The sequence below is a fragment of the Lytechinus pictus genome, chromosome 3 (assembly GCF_037042905.1).
Source record: "Lytechinus pictus isolate F3 Inbred chromosome 3, Lp3.0, whole genome shotgun sequence".
Classification (NCBI taxonomy): domain Eukaryota; kingdom Metazoa; phylum Echinodermata; class Echinoidea; order Temnopleuroida; family Toxopneustidae; genus Lytechinus; species Lytechinus pictus.
Genome location: NC_087247.1, coordinates 40,053,336 through 40,066,863, shown reverse-complemented (window position 1 = coordinate 40,066,863; position 13,528 = coordinate 40,053,336). Strand labels below are relative to the sequence as shown.

General features: G+C 34.1%; 1 protein-coding gene across 1 annotated transcript in view; it reads right to left on the bottom strand.

Moving 5' to 3' along the window:
- LOC129257258 (glutamate receptor-interacting protein 2-like) overlaps positions 1-13,528 on the bottom strand; it is a 45,631-nt gene that overhangs the window by 12,107 nt on the left and 19,996 nt on the right. The window contains exons 6-10 of the mRNA XM_064095972.1: positions 13,194-13,339; positions 3,293-3,440; positions 2,258-2,442; positions 1,491-1,643; positions 589-775 (exon numbers count right to left, since the gene is read on the bottom strand). Coding sequence (XP_063952042.1) covers positions 589-775; positions 1,491-1,643; positions 2,258-2,442; positions 3,293-3,440; positions 13,194-13,339 — 819 coding nt within the window. The remainder of the gene's footprint in view (positions 1-588; positions 776-1,490; positions 1,644-2,257; positions 2,443-3,292; positions 3,441-13,193; positions 13,340-13,528) is intronic.

The window sequence follows — 13,528 nt, the reverse complement described above, 5'->3', positions numbered from 1 at the left end:
AGTCACAAAAGGGAAGAGATGTACTACTTTGTCAAATGAATCTAACTTTGTCATACCCCATAATTGCTAATATATCACAGCGAATAATGTATGTATAATTCACACTGAGATTGTTTACATTTGCATCACCAAAATTATTGGTATAGTGCATGAGTGTGTACTATAGCATTGTGGCTAAGCTATGCATTTATGATGGAGCAAAAATTGTAAATGTAATTGAGAAAGAAAGACTTTTTAAATTACACATCAGCACCCCATGTCATAAAGAGTTACTACTATGGTAACTTTGTCAGTATTGCAACTTCCATTATAACAGTGCAAAGAAGCCATTTACAATCAAGGTTTCCATCATAGTTACAAAGTAAACATAGTTGTAACTCTTTTTGAAATGGACCCACATCTGATATCATGAGTCTAATGATGTATTAATACTGGACCATATACAGGGTTTACAGCCTCCCTCACCCAGTTAAACTTCCCATTAATGAAGGAATCTTCCTTTCTCAGACAAATGTGATATGAGCCAATCGGATGGCACCTGCCATTGATACCAAGCCTCATGAAATGAGCCCCAACAAATGTACTTACTTTTCAGCCTTTCCACCTGGTTCTACAAAGCCAACGACAGCAGGAGAGCCTAGGATCTCTGTAGCAAAGACACCACTCTGTAGCTGAATTCCATAGTCACCTGTCCTAGAGTATAAGGTTACTTCTACAGTGTCTGTATGGCATACTTGAGGTGATGAAAGGCCGTTGATGGTTGATGCTAGAGATACTGTGGACAGGAAAGGAAAAAAAAATTAGGATGAATGTGGAATTAATGAAAAATTCATGGAAAAAACAGTTTTCAGACCCCCAAAACATGAAAATCAAAGCAAATCCAATCCAATAGAACAAGACAACATTAGTGTAAATTTAATGGAATACAACATTTTTCAGACCTAAAATTTGAAATATGAAAAATAGAGTGAAAAATTGTGAAAATCAAAGCAAACAAAACTGCAACAGTGAAAAAATGTCCATCAAACCGGTTTATTGTGTTTAACATATGTTTGTCAAGCTTTATCTGTATTGTCCATGTTTATAAAATTTTCACTCATAACAATTGCTTTATCATGTGCTTGTACATATCAACAAAGAACAAGGAATTGGCATTCTATGAAATGAAAAAGTGGGGTCTTTAGTTTATGTAATAGGCTCTCGTTTTGAGAGACCCATGTACATTGTGTATTTTTTCTTGTCAATTTGTTCAATTTCTGTGTATTTACTTAATTTTATTTTCTGTATTATATAAGTAGTTTGTGCGCCTTGAGAGTCATCCACAGATATGTGCACTATACAAATCTTTAATTATTATTACATTTAACTTTTACTCTCATATTGACATTTGCGCTCTATTAATTAAATAAAACCTAATGGAATTTACCCAGATTGCTAATGGTGTATTTATTTTGATTATTTTCTTAACAACCCTACCATGAATAACTTACACATTGATCCTGTCTTATGTCCTTTTGATCTGAGTTTCCGTGCCAGCGTACTGCTCTGCTGCCTTGTGTTTTGTGAGTTCATTGTTCCTATCCTTGATAGGCTACTGTGGCTATAACCTGGCATCAATGGGGTTGTAGATCGGGATGCTTGACCTAAGATTATAAGAAAAGGTTGAATTTACTTGTACTGTTGAAAGACATAATTGATCCAAAAATGCTCAACCACTTCAATTAATGTATGTTGCTTCAATAGTAGAAAAAAGGAATGACTCCCTAGTGTCTTTTAGAAGAGATCTATAAAGAATCCCACTGAAAGTGTATTTTCCTGTGTTCCCATGTTAGCTCACTTGGGGAAATAAGGTTTTAAATATATATTATTCTTTATTGTGAAATCAATCATATTATAACTACTACCAATGGCTCATTGGTAGAGCAGTATACTTGTCATCAGGTGACTAAGATTCAAATTTTCACAAAAAATACCTTTCTCCTTATTCGTTCTATTCACAATAAAATGTAAACAGGCATCCACATCACCATCCTCCTCCTCCTCATCGCCATCGTCGTCGTCATCGTCATCATCATCATCATCAACAATAACAATCTCCTGCTTACTGCATTCCCCTATGTCTGTTTCATGAAATTACCATAAGTCTGAATTATTGGACGAACGATAGTGTCCTGTTTCATGCAATCAAAATGTGCTTCTGTAGAATTTCTATGAACTTGGACTTCTAACAGTATCATGACAGTCTGAAGTAACATACCTCCCATTTTCTGCATATCTCGATGATAGGTCAATCTAGGGGTCATTTGGCTGACCGGTAGTATCTCAAGCTTGACCTGCTCTGTGCCAGATGCTAATAGCTTCATAGCTTCAGCTACACCCATATGAGTAGTGGTCAATCCATCTATGGTCAAGATCTCATCACCAACATGAAGAGCACCACATCTGATAATCAAACATATTGAGATACAATTATGAACTTGTATATTCTATTAGATTCATTTTTAATGAGGTGCTATTAAAATCTAACTTGGTCCTTTTTTTTAAGTATTGCTGATAACAAATATATAGTGAAGTGTAAAAAAATACTAATATTCATACCTTGAATCATGGATCTATTTATAGATGGACATATAGATGCGATTCTTCTTTGATCAGATGAGATTAACAAGCAAGAGATTAACCAGATAATTTTGGTTTGTGAAACATTTTATTACAGATACAGAGCTTAGCAAGCCCCATGAATTCTAAATCTAGCAAAAATACTGATAAAGAACCAACACATGGGCCTGTATTCTGAATTAGGGTTTAATTCAAACTATGGTTTAAAGTTGTGGTTTAACTATGGATAGCCAGTAGTGGCATAAATTTTTAACTGTAGAATTTTAATTCATCAGCTCATTTTTCTCTCAAATCATTCTTAACTGCTTCAGAAAGATAAATAAGATAGCTTTCTTCACCGTTCACAAGTTTGGAAAGAGCACAGTAAACATAAGAAACATAAAACATTAGGAAAACTTTTGACATTTTTGGCTTTCCATAATTTTAGCACAGAGTTAGACCATGGTCTAAATAAACCTGACTTCAAAATATGTGCCATGGTGTCTACAGACATTTACAATTGGCCTTTGGTATACTTTTGCTAACCTTAACCTTTGACATACTTGCCTACCTGTCCGCAATACTGGCCAGCCAAGGTTGAAAATTGATAAACTTTTTGTTGTTCCTTCAAACATAACCAAGTCCTACATCAAGACATATATTGATAGAATTTTTTCCACTCTCTCTCTCTTACCTATCTGCTATACTAGCAGGTTTGAGGTTATCTATGATTATTACAGACTTTCCATTTCTTGGAATGGAGCTCAGTCCCACACCTAGATGTGCACCAGGAGTTTTGGAGACTTCAACCAGAAGTGGACCTGTAGCATTCTTTACTGCCTCTGTAAGTATGAATAAACAGACAAAATGAATTACAACGTAAAGAGAGATGATACTGTACATGTAGCTTCAGTAAAATTTCAAAAAGGAGATAGAGAAGTGATGGATGTTTTGCAGCTGTCTTCTAGTAATAAAGAGGTCTAAGTTTTGAGACTAAGTCCATGTGCTAGTCCCCTGTAGTGAGGCATTCACTTCTTATCATGTCTCTCAGAGAGGAGTTAGAGCCATAAGTCCTAGTTGAAAATTAAGTCAGAATGGCCCGAATTCACAAAGGTGGTTTTGAAAACCCACGGTTGAGTCCATGGTTTATTCAGATTTCCTGTATAAATTACGCTTGATTTAGCGTGTATCGGGCGCGTATATAAAAAATGTCCAATGCTGATGCGCGCTTTTGTCACAGTGCGCCAAATTGACGCCTGTTGCCGTGGTTATCCACGCTATTTTATTCATGAGTCCACTCTTCAAACAGTGGACTCATGAATAAAATAGCGTATCTAACCATGGTAACACTAACAGGTGTCAATTTGGCGCAATGTGACAAAAGCGTGCATCAGCATTGGTCATTTTTTATACACGCGCCCGATACGCGCTAAATTAAGCGTAATTTATACAGGAAATCTGCATAAACCATGGATTCAACCGTGGGTTTTCAAAACCACCTTTGTGAATTCGGGCCAATATGTTTCATTACCAGCTAAAGAACAAAAGCAGATACAGCATACACTGTATGACCAATATTAAAAGATGGAGCTTAAAAGAAAAACAATGTAGATGATAGCATATGTAGAGATGCAGCTATTACCGAAGTAATGGAGAAGAAGAATTGATTTTAAAGCTAATATACAAAATTTATATAAAAGCTACAGATGAACTTCACCACAAAAAAAAAGCAATCCCAACAGAATCCCTTATAAAGCACTTAAGGACGTTCCACAGTTAAAGTGAAATCCATGTCATTTTCACCACACTTTGCACATAGATACTTTAGAACCTTAATATTCGAAATATACAAAAATTAACATAGGTCCATGTGCTTGATTTTTTGCTATAGAACTTCAAAGTTCACCCAAATTGATGTTCTTAAGAATTGCGCATTCAAAAGAATTTGACATTTTTAGACCGCCCAAGATTACTACAATGAGTTTAGACCTCTATTACTCTGTCAAAATACATGAAAAAGTCATCAAATTTCGCAAGAGAGTTAATAATTGTATCGTTAGAATGGAGAATATGTTTATAGTGCTATTCGTTTGCAATTTTAAGTTTAACAGCACTGTCAGTTCTTAAAAATGGCGTAAAAGATAACAAAATCCCAATCTAAAAAATGTGAAATTTCAGTAACAAACTACAAAAGTACAATAAATGCTGCACTTTATTCAAAATCCATGTCATTTTCACCAAAATTTGTAGAGTTGTAGAGGAAGGTAAACCTAAGAGGAACAAACATTAAAAATTAGGGGTTCATGTGCTTGTTTTTAAACTATCAGTATTTTTATTAGAGCAAATGTGCTTTTTAAAACACCAAAAATGCGCCGAATGCTTTGTATCTATGTGAAGAAAAAATCAAAACCACTCTACCATTTATTCAAACTCGGGGTAATATTCGTGATTCTTGGCAGCACTGCAGAGTAAAGTATTTTTAAATTGGAGAGAATCTTTTTTTGAATGGTCCATGGAATAATTCAATTTTTAGCTTCATGAAATAACGCATCGAATCTGCAGTTAAAGAGCAGAAGATGAGAAAAATCAGCACATACCCGCAGCTAATTAATCACCTGTTCATCCATTGTGACGTCAGCGCGCAGTGTAAACTATGCGCAGATCATAATGCGCACAAACATAACTGTGGAACGTCCTTAATTAAACAACAAGATATAAGAGACTTTCATTAAAAATATTTTCTGAAAAATGACAATACAATGCACAAAAATAAAAGAATGTTCAAATCATTTCAGCACAAAACTCAAAACAAAATAACATTAATGAAGAGACAATTCACAAAGAAAAAATATGAAAATATGAAAATACACAGATATTAAAGTAAATATTTTATTCTCTTTGAAAACATAATAAAATAAGCAGAAACATAATATAAATAAGGGAAAATGACCCACATAACCTGACAAGGAACAATGGACTAACCTTGACTATCAGTTATCTTACAAGAGAAGGATAATTTCAGCAAAGTGATTTTATAATCACTTTAGTCTTGACCTGCTGTCGGTTACTGCTACTTGAATAACTTAATACTATCATTAATCCCTGAATTAATCCTTTATTATGAAGTATTTCCCTTGCTTCAATCACTATTATCCCTATCCTGTGACCATTACTAATTTCTCACAAATATAGTTATCTAGAAAATATGATAGTATGATACTTAAAGAGAAATTCCAGTATTTGCAGTAAACACTGATTTCATGAGAAAGTCTGTTAAACAAGGCTTAATTGTCAGTATATCATCGAGGATCTAGATCTGGTACAGTTACATAAACTGAACTTTGTGAAATCTTGAAATCTACGCTGAAAAATGTTCACACTGAAGATCACCAACACAGATAGGCACACGTGGGACACTGTATTATTATTGCTAAAATAAAGACCCGACGGAAGTGACCGAATCCGCGCTTATTTTGCTTATTTCTCAGCAATTACACAATTTCTTCCAGAATCCTTTGGCACATATTTTTTATTCATACAAACAGACATTTAGGTGGTCATTATATTAGATTCTGTAAAAAGTCATTTTTAGATCGTTACCAAAACTGGAATTTATCTTTAATTGACGATTGTATAATATTAGCATGAGATAATAGTGATTGGTGATATGACAATCAGATCTATATCAATAGTTAAATTGCAGTACATGCAAGTACATGATCAATACAAGCACTAGAATGCTGATTTTCTCAATACAACTGATATTAGAATACAGATCTACTGTATGCTTTTAAATGCAATTTACCTTCAGGTGAAAGTTTTAACAACAGTAAATCCATGTTTACAAACATGTCCTTTAGAGTACATGTTTGCTTTTCAAAGAAAAGAAAGCATATTTAATTAATTTTAAAAAAGAGACCTTTACCAAAAACAACACTGACACATGCTTCATATAAAACTCATTTTACTATTAATAATATTTGAAATAAACAATTTTAAAACTTTTTAATTTCAAACTAATGTACAGCGTACCGAATCATAACAATATGAAATGCAAATACATTTTCCTCTACATATGGAAGTAAATGTAATCTTAAAGTGAGGTGACCAAAGTGAGTATTGATTACTCAAGGCCAATTCCAAATTCATATAGAGGCTGTTCCTCTCTATGTCACAAGGGTTTATTGAGTAACAAGCCACAAGCCACAGAGAGATCAGTTAAGAAGTTCATATCCACAAATCTTTCTTCCTTTGCCATTAGCCAGGTATTATATTATAGTCTTTAATCAAGATGAAGTCCCCTGAATGATCTTTATCACAGACCAGAAATAGTACATAGTTTCTACAATGTTAGGATTAAAGATTTCTAGACAAGCTGCTGATAAACTATCACTAAAAAAATGGAAGTCACAATTTCCTCTAATCAATTTTCAGTGACCCTGACTCATCAATAGTTTACGCTAAATTCAATTTAGTTTCAATTAGGACTCTGTTCAAGATATTAGTGTACATATTCAGTCTTTTAAGAAGCCATGTGTAATAAATTTCTTTTCATTTGAAATCAAATCATAAAATTAACCCTTTTTTTCAAGGTCGGAAGTAGTCCTGAATTATTGCACATAATTAGAGACATCATATTGCAAATCGTGCAGAAGTGAAGATTTATTTGTCTCATACTTAATATAACTTAAGTAGGTTTCAAAAGTTCTGTCTGATCTGGAGCTACCATTTTATCATAAATCTCACTAAATAAAGATTTTAAGAGAAGTTTTTTTTTTTTACTTTTTAAAACATCTTTCATTACTGCTAAATTAATAGCTTGCACTTGAATATTTTCAATTTTTCCAATTTCAAAAAAGGGAAGACGATTGGGATACAGAAACATGATACACTGATGATCTTGTTCTAGACTGGATGAAAGTATGATGAATGATTGGTCAATTTATACCTATTTCCACTAATTATAATGACGAGGAAGAGCCAGAAGTTTGACAGATGTCTAAATTTGGAAGTGACCAATATATGACATAATGCTAACAAATCTAATTTATATTACAGAGAGACTGAGTCAATTATGAAGCTGAGTTTCTATTATCTTTAAATATTGCTCAAATTATGGAGAGATAGCGGGAAAGAGAGAGAGAGCAGAAGATAAAAATTTGATAATAAACACATTTCAAAGGGAAAATAGCAGAAAACAGGGGAAAGTAACAAATGTAACTATCATTTAATCCATGAAGGATCTATTCATGAGTGCCTTTATATTCTTTTACTAGGGATATCTAAATTTTATTTTCTATTATTAGCTACAAGCTGTGAATCACAACAAATTACTGGTTGACTGCCAAGTGTTCATTCACAGACAGAACAGGGTTTGCTCTAATTAGTTCTTACCAGCACGCAACCATTCACATCTAGGATGCTTTCAATTGACACTTTTTTACCAAACAGGAATCAGCTTTCTTTCAAAGACATTAGTTCAAACCATGGTTGCATTCAAGCAAATATATTTGGTCATAAAAACATACACGTCTGTGCATTTTGAAAGGTAATTTCACTAAATCAGTTATTACAAATTGATTAAACGCAATGGATTTCTTAATTATGATTCTGCTACAGGAATATGTGCCTTCTTCTGGTTTAGATTGCTTTATACCCCAAGACAAGTTGATCTGTACTTCCAAGGTCAAACTCAATGTGATGCGCAGTAATATTAATAATAATAACATGTCCATTTATATAGCGCAGTTACTATGTGCATATACTCAACTGCGCTTTGATACTTGGTATCATAATAATACCCCGGCTGTAGCTGAGCCGCCATATTAATAGGCGCTAAAGCGTTCAAGGAATAAATCCTACCGGGTACCCATTCACCTCACTTGGGTCGAGTGCGGCACAATGTGGATAAATTTCTTGCCGAAGGAAATTACGCCATGGCTGGGATTCAAACCCACGACCCTCTGTTTCAAAGTCCGAAGACTAATCCACTGGGCCACAACGCTCCAGTAGGTGAAGGGGTGTCAATGAAAAACTTAATGAACGCTAACCAACATTTTTGCACTTAGATTTGTGATTCATTAGCGTCAGAAAGCATTTTAACGCATCCCTATAGCTTAGGGTCCAGTGACCTATTGGCTTACAACCTCACAAAATCCCATCACATCCAAACAAGGGGGTGTGGTCAGAACTCTAAAATAGCCACATCATATTGTAAGCTTGGATAGCGTGTAAAGCCCCAACCTTGGAACATCAGTTCTCTATAATCATCAAAAACTTCCCACTTGTCATTTGGGAAGGATTATAGAGACTTACTCAACCATGATTCACAAGCGTTCTGTCTCAATTCCATACTTTACTTTGAAAATAGTATAAAGAAATGGGGCATTACAGACCAGTCAAAACAGTTATGTCAAAAGTCAAAAAATGGAACAGGCTCTACAGGAAAGAGATTGTATCAACGGAAGTGTCATTAATTAGAAGAAGACGATTATGAGTTTAATCAATATAAAGACTTCAATATTAATTCTGTAAAAATTGAAAAAAAAAGATTAATTGATTCTTGTCTGACCAGTACTCCCTGAACAATCTATGTATCATCCCAGATGCAGGGGAATTCTTTATATGTCAATAGGCTCCTGTGATTGTCCATTAGTCTCGACATATACCTTTTGAGAAAATAAATGTGAATTTGTATATTATAATCATGATGGGCTCTTGATCTACTAAACAGAAAATGTTTGGAAGCACACCCTCATCCCAATGTTCCTTTAGAAGCAACTCATATGTGTTATGAAACTTTTGAATGTTATTAAGAGTTAAAATAAATTTGTTATATTTCTATACTATAAGACTTCACGATCATAATGCAGTGCTTTGGGTACAGAATGTGGGACAATCTGAGGAGCTCAAGGCCAGAGCTACGCTATTCAGATGTTGCTTCCAAAAAACCTCCTCCTCAAACTTGAAATTTTCCTACAAAAGAGTATCATTACCTGTTCAGCAAGAATGAGCCTTGGGGAGACAGGCTACAATGTTGGCCAGGGAGTTAAGATTCCAGGGTTGGAAAAAGAGGGATAAAGAAAAATAACTTCCCTCAAACCTCCGTAAGGACTGTTTAAAAGTTTAGTCAACCCAGTGAATCATGCAAAATGAACCATCTACTTCCTGTCTTATCCTTTGATTCTTTATTTGACTCAAGATTTTCTCCGGACCTGGAACCAAACAGGAACATTTGGTACTAATTTACACATTTTTTTCCATTACTTACAATCAACCGGACATGATGGAAGACTGTTAATATCACTCTTGTAAAATAATGAATTTCCTGTATAGTTTTGTATATTTTCCTTTAATACGAAGTTCATAGAGGTAGTATCAAATATTGACCTGGGAACTGTTTCATAAGACTTATGATCATTTTACCATTACAGTTAACTATCATGGAACCTTGATCTTGACATGCCCTGTCACCATAGTAGTTGCCATGATAGCAATTTAGCAAAATTGCAATATTGGTAAGTCCATTCTGGAAGCTGATCCCTGGAAACCTTTGTTTAGTTATAATGAGCCATGTATTACAAATATGTTCCTCAATATATTCCTGGAACAAAGAATATTGCAGGAGTTTTCTTTCCTTTTATGCACATAAGCTTTATGGTTTTTAAGAATTATTTTTAAAGCAGAGGTAATAATAGTTGAATTTAGTATCCTTGGCAAAAAGTGCTCTACAAACCACACCATTGTTATGATTTTAATATCATGCAGGGAATAAGCAACACACTACAGCCTACATTTACCAATCTAGTACCAATATTCATCATCATGAGAGGCTTGTCGGTTGGTGACTCTATGCCAAAACATACAAGATAGTGCAAGGGATAATTGGAAAGTCAAACAAATATTTAACTAAATAACGATAAGTGAGGCCCCAGGAAAACTAGTGTTTAAAAGAAATTTGCAATCAAGTTGAAAGAGAAACACTAATTGATTGATGTTGAGTACACTTTGGTTGACTAATCTCTCAGGATTAACGTGTATGGGTGACATCACAATAAGGGTGCAACTTGTGCGCATGTATTATGAAACACACAAATTATTTACAATTACCACTCAGGAGGAAGTCATTAGACTCACATGGGGATTTTATTAACAACAATCTATTCCCATGGAGTAGTCTGGGTTATTGGATATTTGCACAGAATCAGCTAAAGTTTACTTGTCTTCATAAGTCTATACATGCAAGATGAGATTCTTGGATTTAGTTTAGTGCATATTGTGGAAGTTTGAAATCTATCCACGTTTGAAAGACTCCCTCTTTTTAGATCTAGGCAGTCCTGTTTCCTTTCTTAGGTAAAAATAAGAAAATCAGAACAAAGATCATGAAATCTGTTTCATTTAAAGGATGCAACTAGATCTTGATTGAAGGGTAACAATCTTTGACCTTTTCATCATACCACCTGACAGAACTAGCCAAGAAACTTGAGCTCCATTACCCATCTCCATTATCTAAGCCTGTATCACAAGACATCCAGTACCGGTAATCACTTTAACCAATATCCACACCATTTCCTATACAAATTACCACAACAGATTCTTGACGCAGGCAACTCTTTTTATACACCATCATTTACTAGATTCGTGCTTTGTCATCTTATCATTCTATCTGCAAACCTATGATCAACTTTACTCTTCCTTTTTAGTTTCCCTTTGGTGTTGATGATGGATGGATGAGAGTTTATAAATCTATTCATGTATCAGTGGCCATTTTAATCTGATTTGCCTTGTTAGGAATAATGTTCTTTACTCACACACGCGAGCAGTAATGGCATTAGGGGAGAGTGATAATGAACGCAAATTATTCTTGGACATTGCATGGAACTTTAAATATAAAAATGGAATAAAAATGAAGCGAGACTTCCCTTTTCATTCTCGAAAAGTCTAATATCATTAGAGGAAGTGATGAAGACTCACGGGTTTGGAAATGAATTGAATTTCATTCCATTTCATAGTAATTCTTGGTTGCTGTACAAGTATCACTTGGCAAGAGTGATCTCATGATTTGACTCTTGTTGCAAGGCTGACACACATAACAAGCCTTTCAGTCATACTTTTCTTGTACCAGAAGAATATAGGAATGATTCCCAAATGATACAAATGAAAAAAAATCAAGAATATCATTTTATAATATATATACAAAAAAGTTTTTGTTCTTTGATGTCATGTGACTTATCTAGCCAGTCAGAGACATGTACCCTGCAAGGCACCGTGCATACATGGTGCAACCCACTACACTCTTCTTTTTTGCCATGGAAACCAATCAGAAGTTACAAAAAAAGTTTGTCTTAATCAGATGCACCCTTCCATTAAACAATTAATGACTCCTATCCTCATCAAGTGAATATTAAGGCATACAAAATAAGAACTATGGATCACATTAATGTTATTGAATGGACCTCCATAAAATTCCTCAAGAGAGCTATTAAATTATATATGCGCTATAAACTAATAAATCACCAATTCAAATTATGAACAAAAAATCAAACACATATGAACGAAGTAATAAGACAAGGTCTCTGAAAAACAACTTCTATAAGCCCTTAGGCAATAGAATATAGCAGACAACCGAATCGCATTAGTTTCATTTTAGAATATGTAAATAAATATAAGAAGTTGGAAAAACACATGCAAATATGAAAAAGAAAAGCAACTTGTGCTTGTATACAAAGCCATTAAGCAAAAAGTAAAAGAGATTCTAACATTGTCTTTGTTTTATTTTACAATACATGAAGCAGGAAAACATATATATGAAAATAATGGAAAAAAGTGGTAAAATGCAATAAAGACAGCAGAAAATGAAAACAAATGAAATAAGAAACAAACAAAAATGAGCAGTATGCTGTTATTACCTTATACTTAGTCACTGTGCACAGGATGGAAAGAAAAGGAACATAGAGGATTTGAAAAGATGAGTGTTAGTGACTTACATATGGGTGGATACATTGTGTTAATCAGATGGAAATGATTTGTGAAGATGCAAATGCATTTTAATTGCAGGATTTTTTGTACTACATTAATTACGTGTTTAAAACATGTAAGTAAGGAGGCCTGTATGGAGATACGGCTTGGATAGTGTTATTTACATTTTTGGAGGGATGGAGTTATCATTTGATACAAGAGGAAAAAAAATGTAAATTTGAATAGAAGATTTCCTTTCACATTTGCACACAATTACATATTATGATAACATCTGGCACAAAAATGTCAAAATAAAGACTAAAATCAATTGCAAACATGACTGATTATAGAAGAATGATAAAATGTTTTCATATCACTGAAAAGATCTATCTTTGTGAGGTTTTTATTACTGTACTTCACATTATCAAATTTGTTTGAATTATTTAACAAAGGCCTTCGAAAATGACAGGTCTTATTTTTTTCAAAGATGTTTTTCATTACTTTGATATAATTGACACCTAATTCTCATTGATTATTGTAGATAAAAGATTCAAATGTGCGATGTATTAGGTATTGAATCCTGAACCTTACATGATAAGGAGCTCATAAGAGTCAAACCACTGAACCATCATACTTACCCATGATGGAGACATCATATTCAAATCTAAGCACAGCGGTATTTCCTCCTTGCCTAATGATGTTGAGTGCTTCCATGTGAGATGCTTGACTTAGGTTCGTTGTCTCCACGGCAACCAATCTATCACCAACCTTCAATGACCCCTCCCTGTACATGTCAAAAGTCAGAGTAGATCAATATGACGGAATGGTATCATCTTCCAATTTATGAAAGACATTACTTATCAACTACAGATAGTGAGTCTATTCAGTAAGTATCTCTTTATTGGTCTCTTTCATGACTTACATCACGCAATCAATCATCACAAGTCTAATCAACATGGTAGTGGAAATACCT